General features: G+C 37.4%; 1 protein-coding gene across 1 annotated transcript; it reads right to left on the bottom strand.

Annotated features, from left to right (window-relative positions):
• Window positions 1–1736: 1736 nt before the first annotated feature.
• Window positions 1737–22302, bottom strand: LOC111509041 (uncharacterized). Its single transcript, XM_074180808.1, has 10 exons — window positions 22143–22302; window positions 21821–22048; window positions 21118–21533; window positions 15059–15220; window positions 14398–14581; window positions 12569–12672; window positions 10520–10645; window positions 9739–10462; window positions 7272–7677; window positions 1737–3652 (listed from the first exon to the last, which is right to left on the bottom strand). Exons 1-10 carry the CDS (start codon window positions 22144–22146, stop codon window positions 1738–1740), a joined length of 4269 nt encoding a protein of 1422 aa, XP_074036909.1. The 5' UTR covers window positions 22147–22302; the 3' UTR covers window position 1737.
• Between the last annotated feature and the right edge of the window lie 672 nt (window positions 22303–22974).

Genomic DNA, 22974 nt, shown 5'->3' with positions numbered 1-22974 from the left:
CTTGAGAATTTTTCTTTTTGGTATCTTCCTCAGCAGCCCTCCCAGATGATTCTTCAAGGTTGTTAACGTCTCGATTGGAGTCATCTCTTTCAGAATTGACAATTTCGTCCGAATTGCTAAAAAGCTTTCTGAATAGCTCTGATACTTCCATCGGTGATTTATCTCTCTTTTGCCTCTTTCTGATGTTGGCATCAGTATCCCCTACATTTTCTTTCATTATACCCGTTGATGGCTCTGACTCAGTCAACTTGGGAGGATCTACGAGACCCTTATTCTGATCTAGATGGCGATCGGTTTTTTTAGCCGGATCTGTTAGAGAGTTGACTATGTTAGCCTCTGATTTCTGACTTCTTTCATCCAAATCATTGCCACCAAAGTTTTCCTTCTCTTTCTCAGACTTTCCACTGGCATGACAAGTACCAATCCTATCACTAGTTGTCCTTTCGAAAAGTTTCCCTTCTGATTTTTCTTTAATATGAGCAAGCAAACTAGACATCGATCGAAGGTCTTTAGTGCTCTGTTTGTTGATAGCAACTTCATCCAAAATAGATTTATCAACATTCTTCTTTGCTCTTTCAGTAGCACATGATTCAACTTTAGCAGAATCGGTATGAATATTCGGAACATCCTCGGCGTTATTTGCAGTTTCTTTTTGTGAGCTACTTCTGTAAGGATTTACCACGAGAGTATCGTTATTCATTTCTTTCGGAGGCTTTGTGCATTTTTCTTCGCGTTTCTTAGAAACCGAATCTTTACGTTCATCTTTTTCTACATCAGACTTTTTCTTCTTTTTCGACCTAGATGCAGGATTTTCCACAAGCTGAGATGTTTTGATGGAAACTGAGGAGTTGTTCAGAGAGCTATCAACTTTGGTTTTACCGTCGATCTTTGCTACATCTTGGTGAGATTGGTTTTGCTTTGTAGCGGTACTGAAACTCTTCCTCTTTTTATCGGAAGAGTATTCTTTTGATGAACTTGAACTGTTAGCAGAATGCATTTTTTCTTTTGCTAGATTTAGAGGATTCTTTACTAAACGTTTATCGTACACCCCTCTGGAGCCCTTATCAACACTACCAGGCTTTGAAACACTTTTTCCACAACTGAAAACCTCTTCTATGGATCTTCTTGACTCTCTAGTTACTTTTGCAGACATTTGGGCTGTGGCTCCTTTTGCACTAGTCTCGTCTACTGCTTTTTTTGAAAACATATCTTCTTCACCTATTTTGGAAGTGGTTTCGCCTAGGAATTTTTTTGCCGAGCTCTGGCGTGCAGCAGCGGTTATTTTTGAAGATGTGGCGTCATCGTCTTTTTTCAAAGGGTTCTCTTCTAAGTAGTTATTAGAAGAGGTCTCTTTTTCGCCACTTTTAGAAGAAGTTTCGTCTATATTTCTTCTTACAGGAGGGTCTTTAAATGCTCTTTTGGAAGAAGTCACTTTCAACAACCTTTTCCCAGATATTTCTTCTGAGCCTGTTTTTGAAACGGTCCCATCTACATCTTTCTTTGTAGAGGCTTCTTTTGAGGTTTTTTTTGCAGTAGAAGTGGTTTCTTCTAGGACTTTTTTTGCAGAGATCTGGTTTGTAGCTGCTTGCGCAGCAGTGGTTTGTTTTGAAGAGGTGGCGTCAAAGTCTTCTAAGGCTGTTTTTGCATAGTTGACTTCTAAGTCGTTTTTTGAAGAGGCCTCTTTTTCGCCAGTTTTAGAAGATGTCTCGTCTATATTTCTCTTTGCAGAAGTGTCTTTTAATGCTCTTTTGGAAGAAATCTCGTATAACAACCTCTTCGCAGATGTTTCTTCTGAACCTGTCTTTGAATCGGCCCGCCTACACCTTTCTTTGCAGAGGCCTCTTTTGAAGGTTTTTTTGCATCGGTTGTGGTTTCCTCTAGGACTTTTTTTGCTGCAGAGGTCTGGTTTGCAGCTGCTTGGGCAATAGCGATTTTTCTTGAAGTGACGTCAACGTCTTTTTTTGAAGGGTTCTCTTCTAAGTCGGTCCCGTCTACATCTTTTTTTGCAGAGGCCTCTTTTGAAGGTTTTTTTGCAGCGGTAGTGGTTTCCTCTAAGACTTTGTTTGCTACAGAGGTCTGGTTTGCAGCTGCTTGCACAACAGCTATTTTTCTTGAAGAGGTGACCTCAACGTCTTTTTTTGAAGGGTTCTCTTCTGAGGCTCTGTGTGCATAGTACTCTTCTAAGTCGTTCTTTGAAGAGGTCTCTTTTTCGCCACCTTTAAAAGTCCCGTCTATATTTCCTTTGGCAATACTGTCTTTTAATGCTCTTTTGGAAAAGGTCTCGGGTACATCTTTCTTTGCAGAAGTCACATTCAACAACCTTTTTGCAGATGTTTCTTCTGAGTTTATCTTTGAAACGGCCCCGTCTAAATCTTTCTTTGCAGACGCCTCTGTTGAGGCTTTTTCTGCAGTTTCGTTCACGGATTTTTTTGCAGAGGTCTCAACCAAACTTCTTCTTCCAGTGGTTTCACTCACGACGATGCTGTCGTCGACTTTCGAAACTTCCTGGAACTTATTGGAGGATTTTTGAACCTGCCAAATTCTCTCAGAAGTCGTTTGGTTTCCAAAAACGGTATCACTTCCTGCTTTCTCATTTGTAACGGGATCTGCATTGCGTTTTCTCTTGGGAGGCTTCTGAGTATGTTCAGAAGACTTCCAAGAAGTCCATAATCCTTTGGAAACCTTCAGCGGGGAGCTCGGTTTTTTCAGGATGGTTTTTCTAATCTTGTTGGGCGTTTCCTGAGGGGATACGAGGATTCGACGTTTTTTCGCTGAACGGACAAACTCCTCTTCGTTTATGTGGAGCACAGGTGGTTTTCTGTAGGGGATTTGCGGTTGCAAAACTTGTTCCTCCTCATTCTTCTTCGCTTCCTCAGTTTTGTTGTCTTGCTCTGGAGGTATCGAAGGAACTGCAGGGGTTTCTTCTGTCAAACTGGGGGAGAAAGTTGTTGGCCTGGACGATTCCTTGGTAGTTTCATCCCCTGGCGAATGTACACTCTCCATGTGTAAAGGGGTGGTTTCCATGGAAGCAACTCGTGGAACTGAGTAACTCTCGGAATGACCCACGAATGTCTCTGGGACATTGTTAGGAACTGGACTATACGGGTGGCTTGGAACACCCCTTCTGTCCTCGAACCAGCCCCTCCCGAACAACTCTCCTTCCCTTTCTTCCAAAATGTACTCTTCCGGATATTTCTCTGGAATCTCAACTGATTCCAGCGCGGCCATCTTTTTTTGATGTATTTTAGGAAGGAACAAATTAACCCCATTACCGTTTGGCAACCTGAGACTGAGATAAGCTTTTGCATTGAGGTATTTTTTCGGACTGAAATACCTCATTCGCTTTTTCAGCGGAGCGGACCAGCTCCAATAGTTTGGAAAGTGCTGACCTATTCTAGCGAATCGGTATTCTTCTTCTATTGAGTTTACAGGTTGCAAAGTTCGTTGCGGGCTGTTAGAAGAGTTCGTAGTGAGTGAGCTCGAGTTTGTAGTATCTAATTGGTCGGCCATGAGGTTTTCCAGGTAGACTTCTTCTGGATACTTATCTGGGATGGTGATCGCATTTCTCAATGTAACAAATTCATCAGGGGCTACTGTTGGAACCACAACTTTCACGGTATTTCTTTGGCTAGCTCTGAGGTAGAAGACGAACCTGCAACATTGTGAAGATTGATTATAACTTTATATAATTAAAGGGAAACATTTCAAGAAAAAGATGGAACAGCCCTTATCAGGAAAATCGTCATCATTTCTGGGTGTTTCGAAGGCTTTCCTTTCACATAAATAATAGAAAGCTGTGAATTTTGACTTCCCTTTTATGTCATCATACTAAAATTCGGTTTAGGGGGTCGATGGCTAATTTGAAAATGTTATTTTTTTTCTTTTAACACAAACTTTTCCGCTCATTTACGCTTAACGCGCGTTTCCCCGTGTAACGCCATCTAGGGGACTAGACAGTAACTATTTCCTGTCCGATAGTTGTCAAACTGTAGAATAGATGGCAGTAAGCTTCAATGCGAAGCGAGAAGTTTCTAGTCTCCATTCTCGAAAGTACTAGTCCCGCCCGCTGCCTCATATAAAAGAGCGCGCACCATCCAGCCAGTATGTTATTCGACGATATTACGAAAACAAATGAATTTAGTTAGCGACTAGCTAGGTAAAGTGCTGTACGTGCAGTGGTGGATACTGTGAGTGGTGTCATTAGCAAGTTTTTAATATTCGATTCTTCACTACAGCATTTTTGAAGACAAAATTATGTCGGAAGCAAAATATGAAGCGATGAAACCTTCAAGGCTACAGCAGATTGAATTTGCCGTAAGATAGAGAGAGATATGAGTATGAGCTCAACATCTGTTGAATAATACATAGAGTAAATATTAATGTTTTTTCTATGATCTGTTATTATAATTTAGTTATAAAAATTTGGGTCTGTTTCAACACTGATGACACTTTAGGAATTTCTGTTATAAAAACCTCTAAATTTGGAAATAATATAACAATATTTTTGTATAATGCCTACCCTAGATAAACATAAAAGAGGAATGATAGACTTTCTATAGATTTAATACATTCCTAATAAGTTATAATGTAGTCGACGTCACAATATTAGATACCTACATTTCTAGGAAAAGGATAAACAGTAAATAGAAAACAAGGGAAATATCATTATAAAATCAGTTCAATTTTGTACCGTGAACTGTGAATAATATGGAAAGTGAAAACAGTCAAAGCAAACGCTGACGTCCGAATTTATCTGAAGAAGAATGAAAATATGTTGCATAATAACGTATTTAATCTGTTTAGTGATTAAATTAAAGTGTTGACGAGAAGTGTGGACAGAATTCTTGAAAACTTTAAAGAAAATGAGGCCAAATGTGATACTGTCTCAAAGGCATGGCAAGATTTAGAAATGAAAAGCTTTTATTGAAGGCCTCTCAACAGGATTAAAAGCGCCAGCTGGCTGGACAGAGGCTCATAATAACTCTTATAGGCAGCAATTCGGGTTTTTTGGAAAACGGCTTGTTACTCTTTGAGTCCAAGAAAACTAGCGAATACTACGAGGAAATGGACGCGCCAAAGTTCGAAAGTTGGTTTTTAAAAATTTTACCAAACCGTCTTCATTGACAATGCCTCCCACCACAGAAGACAATTGGGGCAGTCACCAACAACTGCCTGGCGAAAAGCTGATATCATTAACTAGCTGTCTCAAAAAATAATACCATTTGACGATTATCTGTTTAAAGTTCAATTACTCGATATTGCAAGGAAATATATACCTCACTGGAGCCAATTGCGCACGTAGGTTTCAACCTCAGCATCACTATCGAATCTTTGGCCTCCTAAAGTTTCCTTGAGAGGCCAAACACATGAAAGTCACAGGGTGTCAGGGTGTTTCGATGTTTCCCAGTTGCTCCAATTTTTCCCTAGTCAAGGCTGCTGTATGGGGGCGAGCATTGTCATGGAGAAGCACCACTTCCCTGATCGATAAGTCACGTCTTTAGCGGCAATATGCAAGTCGACCTCACTCAAAACGTCGCAGTAGTAGGCCGCATTAAATGTCCTGCGCTCGTGCAAAAAATCGAGATACACCAATCCATGCTGGTCAAAAAAAAAACGGTAGCCAAAACCTTGCCAGCCGACAAACGTGACTTGACTTTCACTGGTCCAGGTTCTCCTTGTTTTCTCCACTCCATACTCGCTTGTTTAGACTCTGGGGTGTAGTGGTGCACCCATCTTTCATCACAGGTGATAATGTGAGTGAGAAATTGGTCTTCTTGTTTCTGAAATCGTGCAAGAAGACGCCCACACACCTGAAGGCGATGCAATTTCTGGTCAGCTGTGAGACCTCACTAGGAGCTAGGGGCTCATACTCACAGAGGAGCTAGGGTACCTCACGGTACCCTAGCTCCTCTGTGGAGCTAGGGTACCTCACGGTACCCTAGCTCCTCTGTGAGTATGGAGTAAGTGCTCCCATAACTTATCCCGACCTCACTTGCAATTTCAGAAGTGGTACGACGTCTGTCATCTTCAATAAGCCGTCGAACACTGCTGATATTGTTCGCTGTAATGCTGATGCGAGGTCTGCGGTCATGGCTCTCATTTTCAACACGATCACGACCCTCCACGAACTGTTTATGTCATGCAAACACTCGGGCTCGCGACAGTGTCTCTTCCCCGAACTGGGCAGCCAATCTCTTCAAGATTTCGGCCGGCGAGAAACTTGATTACAACACGTTGCGCAATTGACGTATGTACCTCTTGCTCCGACATCCTCACGGTGGACACAGTGCTGCTCCAAGGCAAAAAAAAATTGAACGAAAATGACAGATGAAAATGTATGCTTTTCGCTATAATTGTATAACAACATCAATGGTCGCCAACACTGTCATCAGAATAATTGACAAGTGACAGCTTCCCACATGATGCAAAGATGGAATAAAGCGATTAGCGCATGCGCAGACAGTCCATCGTATGTGAAATGTAAATATTTTGAAGTGGTTATTGAAAATATATTGATTTGATTACTATCTGCATTGATGTTAATTGAAAATTCTGCATTCACTAATCTAGCTTTTGCTTATATTATGTATCAAATCAAATGACAACACAAAGTCTCCTAAAACAAAAATCAAGAGGGGTGAGGTGAACAACCAGCTACCATTCATAAATATTTATTTAAAATTCGTAATTTCTCTTTTCTCATTGTGGATTTATTTTTCTTTTAGCGTCAGCGGTTTTCGACAGATTTGACAGATCTGAAAAGTAAGTGCTTTGTGCTCTGTGATCGACGTGATCGTGATCTATGACTTCTATGACAGACGGACACGCCTATCATAATGAGACAGAAATAGACAGATTACTCGACTATCAAAGGACGAAGTGATTGAAATTTGTAAATATATACCGTGGCCTCGTTCGAATCAATTCAAAACCAAATGAAGTCAAAATGTATGCTTTTCGTCAATGTGGTATGCATGTACGAAAAAATATTGAACTGTATAGCAATCCGCTGCCAGGAGCAGCCCTGGACACTGAGAGGGTCGAGAAGGCGAACCCACATGCTCTCCTACTCCTGACAAACCTAGCCAACAACAAACAGCGGGAACATTCTCCCTCCACTATTGTGCCTGAAGGTCGAAAAGTTTCGTTCATTGCGATTATTTGTAGAATTTCACAAAAAATCAAGATTGGACCACTTACGGTCAATTTCACATAAATTAGATGCAAACTATTGCTAAAACGACATTTGGAGAGATTTCTTCTAAACTTACTCATTTCTGAAGACCGCAATTTCCTGACACCTTCTCTTCAACTGCGGCGACCACTGAGTGTTGTCCGGAAACTTGCGGAGGATATTCACTAGTCGAAGTTCCTCTGCGAATGAAGACAGTCCGTTATCCCTCAACTCCATTTCGTAACCAGGGGATGATATTCCACAAGGCGAGTTTGGATCACACGAAGATTGTATTTGAGGCGAGACAGGTTCTTTCCCCAGTAACACTGGAGCTTGATAAATGGGGGGAGGGACTCCTGAGATAGAGCTTGTTCCATCTGTGGGGGACTGTATTTGAGTGAGTGGGTGCAACGGGGCGACACTTGATTTGTCTTGCTGCATTTGAGAAGGTGGCTCAGCTGAGTGATTGGCAGTTTTAGAATTGAGCCAGTGTGTTTTCTGGTCTGAAAAAAACTGACTTTCTGAGATGTGTGCGCAAGTGTAAGATTAGGTTGTTTCAAATGTTTTGTTTTTTTAAATGTCATGTGTTTTTGAAGCTCCATATCTCAATAAATATTTATTCTGATGTCTCGTGACTATTCATATTTCGGGAAATGGCAACACTAATCTCAATAGGTAAAATGTGGCAACACCATAATAAAGTTTGACATTTTTTAGCATAAACGTCGTTTTAATCAAATCAATTTGGCCAAGAGAATTTCAAGAGAAGGGGTTCATTGGAATAGTTTTCACAACTTTCGACGAGGATTATCTCAACAAGAATGTGTCGATGAACTCAGTTCTTTGCATGGTGATAAAGTATCATCAAATTCCACAGTATATCGCTGGTATAGTGAATTCAATCGTAGTCGTAGTTCGGCTGCCGACGAATTCCGTGAAAATCGTAAAAAATCGGTTGTTGTACCACAAAAAATCGATGCAGTGTGGAACTGATAATAGATTCGATTTTGCATGAATACTTAGTTGTAAAAATAATTGAGGAAGATTAGAGGCTATCTATCTAAAGCGAGTCGTAAGAAAAAACATTGAACTACTTTATTTGCATCCGCTGGAGTAATAGTTAATTATATGTAAGTACCATCTACTACAAAATTATTGGTTTTCAGTACATTAAAAAAAATCCACAACACTATTTATCTATCTCTTATATAAACCACATTCAGGCATTTTTTGTGTCAAAAAATTATTGAAAATTAAAACGAGCATCTTTATTAGACAGACTTACGGGCAAAAGTTACTTCAACAAGACAATTTTAATAAGATAAACTTTGATTTTATAGCATGTTATTTGAAGTTACTCGGAAAATCAATTAACGAATCACCCTTATGATCTATCTCGTATACTCACCTACATTATGTTCCTAGAATTTCCACTCGTGAACATGACAAAAAGACCAATGATTTATTTATAGAGTCGAGAAAATATAAGAGGAAGATGTTTAATTAGGTGGGCTAAAAAGTTTGTAGGTTAAAACACAGATGGCGTTACTAGTACGAATCCATATGATTTTTAGTTAACCCTAACCTTCAAAAGACACTTGTACAAATTTCACAGCTGTCGGACTATTAGTTTGTGAGATAGAACATTATGAGTGAAGCAACTTTTGTTAGTTTGAAGAAAATGGATGAAAAAGTTTTTAGTGTGTTAATAAAGCATTGCTTTTTGGTGAAAAAAATACTACTGAAGCCATGGCTTGGCTTGATAAACATTATTCGGACTTTGCAGCAGAAAAATCAACCGTTGAGAAGTGGTTTTCTAAGTTTAAACGAGGTGAAATGAGCACCGACGACGATGCACGCAATGGTTGCACCAAAAAGGTTATCATTGACGAAAACATCAAACAAATCCTCGAAATCATTTTCGACGACCGCAAAGTGAAGTATCAGTATTTTGGAATTGTATAATATTCATCGACTATCTTGAGAGGGGAAAAAACAACCAACAGCGACTATCACATAGCGTTAGAATGCATGAATTATGCTTCGAATTGCTTTCGCATCCACCGTATTTCCTGATCTTATTCCTATTCAGCGACTTATTCCTATTCTCAGATTTCAAGAGAATGCTCACTAAAACGACATTCAGCACCGATGAAGAGGTGATTGTCGAAACTGAAGCCTATTTTGAGGCTAAAGAAAAATCGTACTATAAAATGGTATTGAAAAATTGTATAACCGCTATAATCTTTGCGTCGACCTCGAAGGCAACTATATTGAATCATAAAATCAAATTTTAAGAAGAATTCCATTTCTATGTTAGTCTATGAACTTTTAAGTATTCGACTCAAGAGAGAGCTTATTATTTGACACAGAATGATAATTGTGATTAAAATAAGTGAACTATTGACTTCATATTACTTAAAATGAAGCAATAGAAATAAAAAATTATGACCAAAGATTTACAGAAATCTTATGAATGAATAGAGATACAATAGAAGTCAAACCTGTTTTAGATTGTTTTTTTCGTGGGTGAACCAGTATTATCCGTTCAAAAACCAACTCACCTTGATTAGAACGCGGCTTCAACATCCACTTTTTGTCTTCGCTAATGAAGACGGAGGAACATCTTTCAAGTACGGACTGGACCTCCACGGCTTCAGCAGTGACATCCATTCGTTTGACGTACTCTACGATACAATCAAAATCCACTCCGAACGGGTGGATCAGTAAAAAGGCCGTTATTATCGAAACAAATTTAGCGTCTCTTTCGGTGAATCTCTTATCTGACAGTTCGGCCTTCAAACAATGAACTTTTTTCCAAAGCTCTTTTATTTCTTCCTGGTCTTCGAACCTTAACTGGGTGAGCCTCTCCAGTTCCGTTGTTTTCATTTCTTCTAGTTTATTCGCGATAATTGTTTGTTTTCGTAATTCTTCCTCATACTGATTAATTTGCTTGTCCTTATCTCCTATCCAAGTTTTCAATTTTTTATTGAGGAATTCTTCATTGGAAATCATCCGTTTCAGCTCCGTAATCTCTTTCTGCAATATGCTGGTATGTTTCTTTTCTTCTCGAAGATCATCGCAGTATTGTTTGAGTTGAGTTTCCAAGTTGGGCAATGCAGCTCCTGTCCTAGAATATTCTAGCACTATTCCTTCAGGGTATTTATGGTTCTTTTTGCTTGATTCATTCTGAAACGACTTTGCATTCGCTGAGTCCGCTTTCAAGTTTCGAATTTCCTCGTTTTTAGATTCTAACTCCGTTCTGTATTTGGTTTCAAGGGCTGATGCCTAAAAAAGTTACGACTCTGCGTTCAGATATCATCAATTTTGTTTTCAACATCATACCTCATTTTGAATCCGTGTATTGGCACTTTCATCTATTAAATTTTTCTTTGATTTCACGATCGAGTCATCCATAGTTAGTTTACTAGTCTCGCCCAGCATAACGTTGTCGTTAAATTCTTGATTTTTCTGGAAAAGTCGACAAACGTACATAATGAAAATTATCACAAAATATGAAGACATTTCAGGCATGATGATGTATAGATAATCAATACTATTAACCGCTGCCATGTATCAGGGGCGTTTCGCAATCTAAATGGTATTCGTCAAAATTTAGATGACAATGTCATGATGCCGAGAGTACAAAAGGCATGCGTTCAGTTATACCTGTAAACCAGTGTTTCTCGAATTCCTTTTGTGATATACTTTGACTATTTGGATTAAATATTTCACTCAGTGGACATCTACAGCTTCAGTGAAGTGACTTGTGATTTTCAAAAAACAGTTTTAATATAATTTTTGTTTGAATTTCACGTGAATATAACTACTTTGAAGCGTTAACAATACATAATTTTTGGCAGTTTTCAGAAGCAAATGAGAAATAATAAATTATTTAAGTACAATATACGAGGTCCGCTCAAAAAATAAGGCGAATATTCAAATTTCGCGGGCTACGCATATTCAATTAGCGATTTTTTATATATAATGTTGGTACACCCGTCTCGAACATATGTTCACAGTTTCAGCTATTTATCGTGTTTAATTTGTTGGTGAGGGGCATACAAGTTAAAAGTGTTTTGCGTGTTCGGCGATCTTTTTCTATCGAAAAAAAATGAATAAAAAAATGTGCATCAAGTTTTATTCAAAAAATATAACTGAGTGCTCGAAAACACTTGAAATTTGGACAATGGTATACGGTCATCGTACTCGAGTCTGTGTAGCGACTTTATAGTTCATCCAGTTGACAACACTGGAAACTTGCCATTGAAAATGATGGCTTCGACGTTTTCCAGCGTGGGGCTGCACAGCCGTGGTGTATTCAATTTAGGGAGGCACCAAACCAAAAAACTAACAAACATCTTCAAACCACTGAACATCAACATCACATACAAGCCGAACACGAAGATAACACAAAAAATAAACAACTATGAAAAAGAAGAAGACAAAGACCAAAATGGGATATACACTATACGATGTTCGGACTGCAACAAATTCTATATCGGCCAAACCAAGAAAAAACTGATCCAAAGGTACAATGAGCACAAAAAGGCATACATCAATCCAACAGTATAAAAATCAAACCTTGCAACACACGCCATACAAAACAAACATAATTTCCCCCCACCAGAGAACATAAAAGTAATAAAACAAATCAACAAGGGAAACCGCATGGACTTTTGGGAAAACTTGAACATCCATAAATTCAACAGTCACAAATCACTTATCGAAGAACAAGTACAAATCAAAACACAACAAGATCTCACATTCAATATATTGAACAAAACCATACACATTCCTAGAGAAGATCTAACACGAAGAAGAGTACCTGATGCAGAACAAATACAGGCAAATTTACCTAAAGTACCTGAAATATCTGAGTTAAGACGCTCTGGCCGTATAAAGAGACAGACAACAGGATGACCAGTTCAGTTTGAGGAGTGCCAGATGATGACAGTACTACCAACCGCCGAAAGCGCTCGCAGATAATTAATAGAAGATATAAAGCTTCAAATCCTTTTTTAGAATTTAATATTGAAATACTCAAAATAAAAGAAAATTAGTTGCATCAATCAAAAATATATATATATATATATATATATATATATATATATATATATATATATATATATATATATATATATATATATATAATATTTATATACTCATAATTAATTTACGTGTTACTTTATGGGTGCACTATTGGGAATCGCAGGTTGATATGTGAGACCTCATCAGTCCTTAATACAACCAAATTTCCATTTTTAAGGGTAACCGGTAACAGAAAAAATGTTTTAAACTTTACAAGGAGGAACACTGGTTTAAATGTAAAAATTGTTTTCAGCTCATGATATATTTAAATTACCAACTATTTCTTAGAAGCACTGTACTTACTAACTTGGTTGTCCACTGATGTAGTATTCTTCTTTGAGCAACCGAGAAACGGTCCATTACCTTCTTTTGGCAGATAGTAGTGTAGAGCATCTCGATATGACTGACTACATAAACAGATGGAAATTCAGTATTGGCTTAAATACGACTGCGAATGTAAATGATAACAGAAAGAGAAACGAGTTTTTTAAAGAAAAAAAACGTTCATGTCTTTACCAATTGACTGACAAAAACGTACACTAATTTAGAAGTGTACAAACTGTATACAACAAGGTTCAATACTGGGACCGATACTTTTCTTGTTATACATATACGATTTAACATCTATCAATATAGAAGGAACATTTACCTTAAATTAAAAAACCGGTGCGACTTCAATCTGCTGTCATTTAATATTTCCAAAACAATATTATTATCATTCTGCCACTCTATTGACGTCATACATTTAACAACAAAGGACGCGGACGAGATGATTGAAAACAGACCTAGTTCTGAATTTTTGGGGATAATAAATGATAATATACTTATTTTCGCCGATTAATTGTAACCCTCAAGAAAAAGGTGGTTTCAAGGTGTTTTGCAGTGAGAATAACTTATAAGGAACTTGATTTGTCTGCCGCTAAATTGGCCTATTTCTGATATTTAGCGGCTACTTCAATAATTATGCCCTTCGTCAAGCTAATGACCTAAGATTATACATACCAGCCTCTCATCTAGTCAGACTCCTCATATCATAATGGTTTCAAGATTTTTAGTCATTTATCTGGTCATATTTAAAGTTTATAGGATAACTGTAAATTTCAGGAATCAGTAGAAGATTTATTATGTGGTAGACCCGATTATAGTTTACACACTGATGATGCAGAACGCGGTGGACGTCCAAATGAGCGGTGGATGTCTAAATGAAGCAGTAACACCAAAAACATGAAAAAAATCCACAAAATTGTTTTGAATGATCGAAGAGTGAAGTTTCGTGAGTTACCTGACATTGTAACGATATCAAAAGAGCGTGTTGGCTTTATATTGCATGAGCATTTGACAATGACAAAGCTCTGTTCAAAATGGGTGCCGCACGAGTTCACAATTGACCAAAAACCAGGAAGTCTTGATGATTCTGAGCAGTGTTTGGTCATGTTTAAACATGACAAACCGCAATTTTTGCGTCGATATGTGACAATGGATGAAACATGGATTCATCCCTTCACTCCGGAATCAAAACGATTATCATCTGAGTGGAGAGTAACTGATGAACTTTGTCCAAAGCACCCGAAAGCACAACAATCGAGTGGAAAGATTATGGCCTCGGTATTTTGAGATGTGCGTGGTGTACTATTCATCTATTATCTTGAGAAGGGAAATACCATCAACAGTAAATTGGAGCGTTTGAAGGCCGAAATTGCAAATAAACGACCGCATATGGCAAAGAAAAAACTTGGTTTCATCAAGTCATAAGTCAATCAAATCAATGGCAAAACTACATGAATTGAACTTCGAATTGCCCCCACATCCACCGTATTCGCCAGAATTGGCTCCCAGCGACTACTGGCTGTTCACAGACTTCAAAAAAATTCTTACCGGTAAGAAATTTCGCTTGATTGAAAAGGTTTTTACTGAAACTGAGGCTCATTTTGAGGCTAAAGATAAATCATTCTACAAAAGTGGTATTGAAATGTTAGAGCGGCGCTGGAATGATTGTGCCCTGCACCTTGTGTCAGGAACCTCATTATCATTATTATTTAAATCATTCAATAATTAGAAAAAATAAAATCGCCTTGAAAATATTTGATGTCACGTTGTCCTGCCCGTAAAAGTTGAAATAAGCTCTAACTTACTTTGTGAAGAAATCTCATCAGCTTCCTCTCTGCGTTGAAAAGTCGATTTATTCGTATCATCTAATAATTTTTTTCTAAGAGCCAACAGTCTATCAACGTGATTCTTGGCTATTGCAATCATCTCAAAAAATTTTTGATACCGTTTCGTATTGCAATCTCCTTTTTCCAACCAAGATATCAAGAGCTGAAAAATTATGTGGTCAAGAACTTCCTTAGATTGCTTTAGTAATATAGCTGCAAGAGTTCCAGCTCAAAAGCCCATGCTTTTTCTTGTGGCGCTTCATTCTGGCGATTTTACGACCTCCGATCGGAACCTTGCGGAACACCCCACAGTAGATGAACAAGGCTGGTTCTGACTCACTGATCCACTCTCTTATCTTTGAATCTCTCCAATACTCACTCCATCCTTCTCTGCATCGACTACGCCACACGTGTCTCTCTTCCACTCACTAAAGTCTCTTTGAAACACCTATCAACGACGCGCGACCTTGAAGTGAACCAGAACCAGCCTTGTTCATCTACTGGTAGGTGCTCCACAAGGTTACGATCGGAGCTCGTAAAATCGCCAGAATGAGGCGCCATAAGAAAAATCATCGGATTTTGAGCTGGAATTTTTGCATGTATATTACTTGCGATTTTTCATTCAGAGTCGTGCATTTACCTGTACGGCGTCAGTAAATTTGTCCCTTTGTTTGATGACTGCGAAGGCATTGGTTAAGGCACTTTCTGTGCAGATGACAGCTTGTACTTCAGGATGCTGGACCTTATCTACAGTAGGTTGTAGATCATCTGACACTTGTGATAAGCCTTGCCCACCTTCTTCCTGCAAATTGTCTCCTTTTGATTGATAATTAACTCATCTTGATGGCGACATTTAATAATTTAAGGGCTTAAGATCTAGTCATCCTGCTGGTCAACAAATAAGTGTACTGAAAATACACAGGAAGTCTAAGAGAAAACCACCACCGTGTTCCAGGAACGTATAAGAAATTTAAACGGGATCCGACCAGCAAGATTTTTAGAAAGAGATAACTGTGTGAAAGCTATTTTCCGGGATTTTGGCCGTGGTCTGAAGGTTTTTATGCCTGACGTTTCGTCCACTACTGCGGGAGACATTATCAAAGGCGATGTGGTAATGGTCATTGTGTTATTATTCCCGTCCCGAACACGGTAACTACGATGTTAGTATTTGACTTTTGTTTTAAATCAGGGGTTCCCAACCGGTGGTACGCGTGATGTGAGCAACATGCTGTTATAATCTGTTCAGAAATGAGAGAGACTACAGCAATATATCAATATATATTTTAGTGCCATAGGCGTACTGCATTCAAATTATTTACTGTCAACGAATTGAATAAATGAATTTATACGACGAACATACAATATTTATTCTTGAAAAATATCATTCACAACAAACAAAATAACAAATTTACTATAACAAATGTTGAAATATGTCCAGTAGTAACCAAGACATTCTCCAACAAATAGGTATTTAGTTGAAGAGGATTGACAAAAACATTGTTTTTTTTGAAGGCGGTATAAATAGAGATTCCTTTGAATTATACTGTCAACAGACAAATCGCACCCATCAATAAGACCGACTTGGCTTTATAGCGGGGTTATTCGTGATATGCTTCAGTTTACTTCGAGAGCGCGTTGAATAAACAGCTATACAACATGGAAGCTAGTTGTTCGGGAATCGTGAAGCGTCCGGAATTGTCACCATTAAATATAAACGAAAAAACAATTGTTATGAATGTATATAATTCTTTAAGAATACAATATCCGCCCGAAATAAAAAGTAAGGAGGAAGTAGTGCAAAAATGCGCGAGTATAACCGGAGTCAAAAGATGGACAACTTTTAGAATTATCAAGGAACTCAAGGAAAACGATAACTTTTTCGAGCCGAAAGTATCTACTAGTAGAAAGTGTTTTGACTTATGATGTTTAGCCATGTTAAGGAACTCCGCTTTTAACATGGTCGATTCAAAAGGAATAGCTTCCATTTGTAACCACTCAGTAATATCTGCTTTCTTTCAACACGACGTCGGCAGCTTCTCGACTCGTCTACTGTGGTAACTTGCATTATCCATTACTATTACAGATCCCTGCGGAAGTTTTTCAAGTATGTTTTTAAACCATTCTTCGAATCTGTGGCATCCATTTCTTGATGATAATCCCCATTTTTCTTCGATTCAAACACCATCAATCCATCTTTCACGAATCCTTCACTGCTGCTTTTGTGAGTGATGATAAGACGACGACCTTTTCCAACTGGAATTTTCAAACCAGTGGACCAACCTTCCATAAAGGCTTGCCTTCCACTTTTGATGTTCTGATCTTGCCAAACCTTCGAGACGGTATGACTCTCATTGACCCATGTTTCATCCAAAAAAAAATAGATTTACATAGTGCTCTGGCTTTCTTTATTTCTCTTAAATAGTTTCTTCTCCATTCTACAATCTCTGATTTTTTTATTAACATGCTCTTTCTATTTTGCTTTCCAAAAGTGAAAATCAGCTCTTGTAATATCTTCCATAATCGACTTCTTCTCATATCAGGAAAAAAACTGTCTTCACGAATAACTATTAACCCCCTTAGTACTCTGCCGAGGGCAGGTGAGGCGGTATACTAAGGGGGCCGAGGGGCGGAGTTCCACGCTTGAATCGCCACGATACTCATTTCATCCTGCGTCGATGACGTCACACGTCCCCCCCACTCCTGTTTGAACCAAAAATTGCAAAAAGTTCAGCTCCATAAGAATTTACATGGGATATTGCGCTAGAATCCGCATTGTTCATCTACTAAGTTCCATTACTTCTAATGTTGATATTTTAATCACAGGCTAACAACAAGTTTCGCACTAAAGAATATAATTGTATATTTTGTATGATGATTAATTTCTTGCTGAATTTTTATTTGTATGTTTATAGACCTATGGGTAATAAATAAAACTGTGAATTAATACCATTTTCAATATTTTTATTCCTCCTTTATTATAAGCATGTTATAAATAAACAAATATCTAACCATCAAATATGAAGTTTTCTCATGAATTTAATTAAGAAAGCCTTTGAACCCTTTTAGGAGAGTAAATATTATACGTTAATTAAAATATTTAGGTATGGTGGTACGCCAATATTTCTCAAAAAGTCAAGTGGTACGTAGGTGCAAAAAGGTTGGGAACCCTGTTTTATAACATTATTAGTGGACGTGGCTTGGTTTCTCTCAGGGTAGGCAGCCAGATTTTATCAACGTTCATTGACTCTTTTTTTCCATTGAAATTATCCCCCCCGAGTTTTTGAATTTCTATTGCCTGTCTATATACTCTTGGATATTAAGTTTGAGTTTTATCGAGTACAATCGATCCGCCCCGGCTCGCACGGGTGCAATGCTGATACTAAATATACATATAAACACATGCAATCGCTGCTAATCATAAAGTACTATAGGGCGATGAGCGGCCTTGCATAGTTTCAAAGACTTTGTTTAATACTATGTAGTGATTTTAAAATGCAAAATATTTCAAATGTATTACCATTTTTATATATTAATACTCGACCATACTGTTATTGATGCTATAAATATACAGCTGTCTATGATGTAGTCCAGGGGTCTCCAAACATTGAAGCCTTCGGGCCATAATGATGTTTTCAGTTTGTTCCAAGGGTCAATTTCTGCCCTTAACTATATTTCTAGACTAGGATAGTCGTAAAGTGCGTGACCTAAGCAAACTTACGCTTTTTTTGCATTTCAATTATTATTGTGTATTGTGACACTTAACGACATCCAGTGGCGAGTAGTGGTACCATGTACTATCTTTTTCAGCTACCCGCTAGGTGGCATTAGGCGTAATTGAATATTTGGAATTACCGCGTTGATTCGAGAAAGTTGTAGTTCCGATCACCTCGAGATGGCAGTAATAATTGCATATAAAAAGGCTAGCGGCGCAACTGCGAGTTAGTCTGCGTAGGAAAGGCGAAGGAAGCGAAACTGTCTATTGTGAAATGAAGTAACACCCGTCAACAAAAGTATTTTGATTTGACTTATTGTTTTTATGCGTGATTTGTTAGTATGGAAAAAAAGCGAAAAATCGACAGTGAATGCAGAACGTTCCAAGAAAAATGGAACTTTCAGTATTTTGTGATTGAGTCCAGTAATAAGGTGCTATGTTTAATTTTTAATGAAACCATAGCTGTTCTCAAAGACTATAACATTAAACGACACTATGAATCGAAACATCTTCAAAGTTACTCCAAGTATACAGGAAGTTTGCGGAAGGAAAAATTTGAAGCTTTGAAACGGGGACTCAAATCGCAACAATCTTTGTTTACCAAAGCGAATACTGAACAAGAGTCTGCAACTCGCGACAGCTTTCGTGTGGCTCTTGAAATCGGAAAACATGGTAAACCATTCACCGATGGAGTAGATAAAAGCTATGAAGTGTATGAAGAACTTCTTGATATTGATAGTATTCACGGCACCACAACTGAGGCAGATATTTTTAAGGGAGTTGAAAATGCTATTGATAAAAAGAATCTTTGATGGAGAAATTTGAAATCTATAACAACTGATGGAGGCCAAAATATGTATGGTAAAAATAAAGGAGTGGTTGCACTTGTGTCAAAGGCTGTAGAAAATGATGGTGGTTCAAAACCATTAGTCTTACATTGTATCATTCATCAACAGTCCTTGTGTGGAAAATGTTTGGATATGTCTGAAGTTCTAAAACCAGTCATATCACTTGTTAACTTCATCAGATCCACTGGGCTGAATCACCGACAATTCCGCGAGTTTATTCAACAGATTGGAGAAAATGATTTACCATATCATACTGACGTACGCTGGCTTAGTTGCGGAAAAGTCCTTAAGCGCTTTTTTGAACTTCGAGCAGAGATCGAAAAATTTTTAAATGAAAAGCAGCGCCCTTTTGCCGATTTAGAAAATAGTGAATGAATGTGGAAGTTAGCCTTCTATGTCAATTTGACAAATCATATGAACGAACTGAATTTGAGATTGCAAGGAGAAAATCAGCTTCTCCCTGATTTATACACCAATATCAAATCCTTCAGGCAGAAAATAATACTATTTCAATCGCAATTACGTAAAAAATGTTTCACACATTTTGGAACATGTGAAATATTCAGCCACACTACAGAGACTGAATTTCCCGTCAATTTGGCAATCGAAACTTTGAGTGCTTTCTAGATAAATTTTGATACTCGTTTCTCAGATTTTGATGTCATTGCGAATGAAATTAAGATTTTTCAAAATCCTTTTGATTCTGACATTGAAACCCTGGCTCATGAAGTCCAAATGGAAATTATTGATTTATGGTGCAGTGATATGCTTAAGAACAAATATCAAAATTCATCTTTGTTGGAATTTTATAAGAGTCTTCCACTGAAACAATTTGATAATTTGCATAAATTTGCTCGTGGGTTGTTTTCTGTTTTTGGTACTACTTACTTGTGTGAAAAAACATTTTCCAAGATGAAGTACACAAAGAATGTTTACAGATCTCAATTAACCGATGAGCATCTTAAATCTCTTTTGATAATTGGTACAAGTAAAATTGATCCACAACTACAAAGTATTGTCGGTGGAAAATCACAATTACATAAATCTCATTAGTGTTTTTGTTTTACTGTGATTCATTTCAATTATTTGTTAGTTATTAATATGCTTAAACTTAGATACTTAAGTTATCTTTGTTATCATTTCTGTCGTTAAGTTTTACCTTGCAAGTAAATAAAACCGAGTAACTATTATTCTGTGTTTTCTTCTTCAACTTATCACAGCAATAGTGACAACAATTAGGTAATTATTGGCTGTCGCGGGTCAGATTGATGACAGTAAATCATTGGCTGTCGCGGGCCGGATTGATGACACTGGCGGGCAGTAGTTTGGAGACCCCTGATGTAGTCAAATGATCTATTCATTATTTTTTTACTAATTTATTACTGTTATTGGTATATCTGTGAATAAATACATTTGAATTTTGTTATATTTCTTGTTTTGAATTATTTAGTTTCATCTAATAAAAATTTATTTTTAAATTATTTATAAAACAACAAAAATTAATTAGCGCTTCAGGGCGACTTCATTGATTCCTGTGGAGCATTTGCTTTTTCAGCTGCAGGAAAACCCAGAAAAACCTGCAGCACCTCATTATGTGAAGATCTTGACCTGTGTTTTGTTATGTCTCTATTTCTTTCAACTTGTTGCGGAAAGGCTAACATATTTATTTTTATTTACTTAATTTTGCCTCACCCTGTACCCTCAAAACGACTTCAATATGATTGCGCCCTCTGTGGTGTGTTAGAGCAATGAAAAAGGACGAACATTGTTGCATACTTCTCGGTGTGTGGTGGATTGTCTGCCATTTTTGACTGCTCAGTTAAATTATTCGCTATTTTGATGATAATATCAATGTGTTATCACAAGGCATAATACCGTGCTTCTCGATACACTGATTAGCTTCGATTTCAAGAACTAGTACCAATCTCAGGACTCTGAAGAGACAGCCGCAATCCACTCAAGGTAAGTCGTCTTTGAGGGATTTCTTTACCATTTTTGTTGAATAGCATAACGGTATACAGTCCCTACTATTACTATTACCGTTCCGTTACACAACTACTGACATAAGATACGCTTCAATAAGAATTTTTGTTCTTTAGACAATAAAGAATATTTCTCTCTCTCTCTCATTATATTTACCTTTGCATAATCCATGCATATCAACCGAGAAATCAATCCACCTAGACGGTCTTGCATAACTATTCTAAAGCCCGATAAAGACATAGCAGGATCCACAGACGATTCTTCTACAAACTGTATGAAACAGCAATCTTTCTCCATCTTCAGGTCCTTGATTTTGCCATACACTTTAAATATCTCTCTCATTGTGTGTTTGGAAACACACCGCGGTAACCCTCTCGCACATACTGTCTTACATCCAGGCGGTTTGGTGCGAGTGGAATATTTTGTATCGCCAGGTTTGGGAGGGTACAACTTGCATGACTTGAATTCCAAGATTTTTTTAAAAGTTTGATTCATCTGTGAGACACCATCTTTTGGACCAGTATTTGGAACCGGTACGGGGCTAGATCTATTAAGCCCCGAAAAAGATTCCCCTGAAAAAGTAGTTATGTAAAGATAAAAGTTTTAATTATTTTTTAAAATGAAACTGAACTAGGAAAAATTCAGAAAAAAACAAAGATTCGTCTTGGGTCTCTGCGCTCTTCACAATTTTGTTTCAGATAACAATAATTGGTTGGATCAAATGAAACTTTTCTGCTGAAAAGAATAAGAACAATAACATGACGTCACCCTAAATTCAATATAGCGAACCGCCCTATGATATGGGAAGGTAATGTGGAATGATTTCAGTCAAAATTTTTTGCTCAGATTGTGTACTCACCCTGTAGATATTCTGATGAGGAAATATTGCAATGTCTTTTCCCTAACCCATCAGTATTCCTCTCCCTGTTCTCTTTGAAAATTGAAGAGACTTGCGTGTATTCTTTTTCTGCTGAACTATTTTTGTCAAGTATACTATCCTCAATATTGTTGCCGAATAAGGTAAAATCGCTGGGATCACCAGAGTGTCCGAAAGGGATTTTAGGAATGCAAAGTTTCTGTTCATTTTCTATAAAATAATGGTGAAGAATGGAAAAAGTTGTTGAGACGCAGAAAAACGTTTTCTTCAATTCAAATAGTATTTATGCACAAATAAAACTCACCCATGATTTTATTATCAAGTTGTTTCCTTAATTAAGAAAGTGGACAAGTTTTGTTTAGACTACGCGAATAGGTTATGTGTTACAAAGACGTACATGAAATAATATGCACCTGGCCATGACGTCACGTGTACATATATTCTACCTGCAGGTCACACGAAATATTGACTCTGCGTCACAGCACCGTTACAAATCAAATCCTAAAATTATCAAATAAATATGTAATATCGTGACGTTGTATCTGACATTTAGTGCAAGAGCACAGTATTTTGTATACAGAAATACTGTGGCAAGAGTGACTTAAATGCTAAAACGTGAAACTCTTTATTTTCTTTTAGTCGTTGGAAGTCAATGCACTCTCTTTAAAAGCCAATCCATATTATAACGTCATTGGTCAAAAATATTAGATTTTCTCGGAGTAATAATAATTGTTACTCTGAGATGGTTTTAAATTGAAAGGCGGAGATCAATTTTTGGAAAACAAGTTTTAGCTTCCTACTTTTCCATCTTTATACAAAAAAATGTGGAAATCTTTCAAAAAAAGGAACAAAGTAATTGATTCCAAAATAAACTCGTTACAAAAATGTGTAGATCATACAAAGAAATAACTTTCAGATAAGACAAGAAGAAGAAAACCTCAGCAAAATATATGCTTTTTTTTTCTGATTGATTCGGCCATTACTTGATGAAGATCCATAGTAATTTTAAAAACTACACCTCATGATTCGATCTCCACAAAGTTTGTGGAGATTGAATCGTGAGGTATAGATTTTGAAATATGCTATTTTGCTAGACATTGATGAAAAATATACACAAATTCCAAAGTAGTAATAAT

The sequence above is a fragment of the Leptinotarsa decemlineata genome, unplaced genomic scaffold, assembly GCF_025532065.1.
Source record: "Leptinotarsa decemlineata unplaced genomic scaffold, Ldec_3_MD MMD2_P_RNA_scaffold_2, whole genome shotgun sequence".
Lineage (NCBI taxonomy): Eukaryota > Metazoa > Arthropoda > Insecta > Coleoptera > Chrysomelidae > Leptinotarsa > Leptinotarsa decemlineata.
This window is presented reverse-complemented; position numbering and strand designations above follow the sequence as displayed.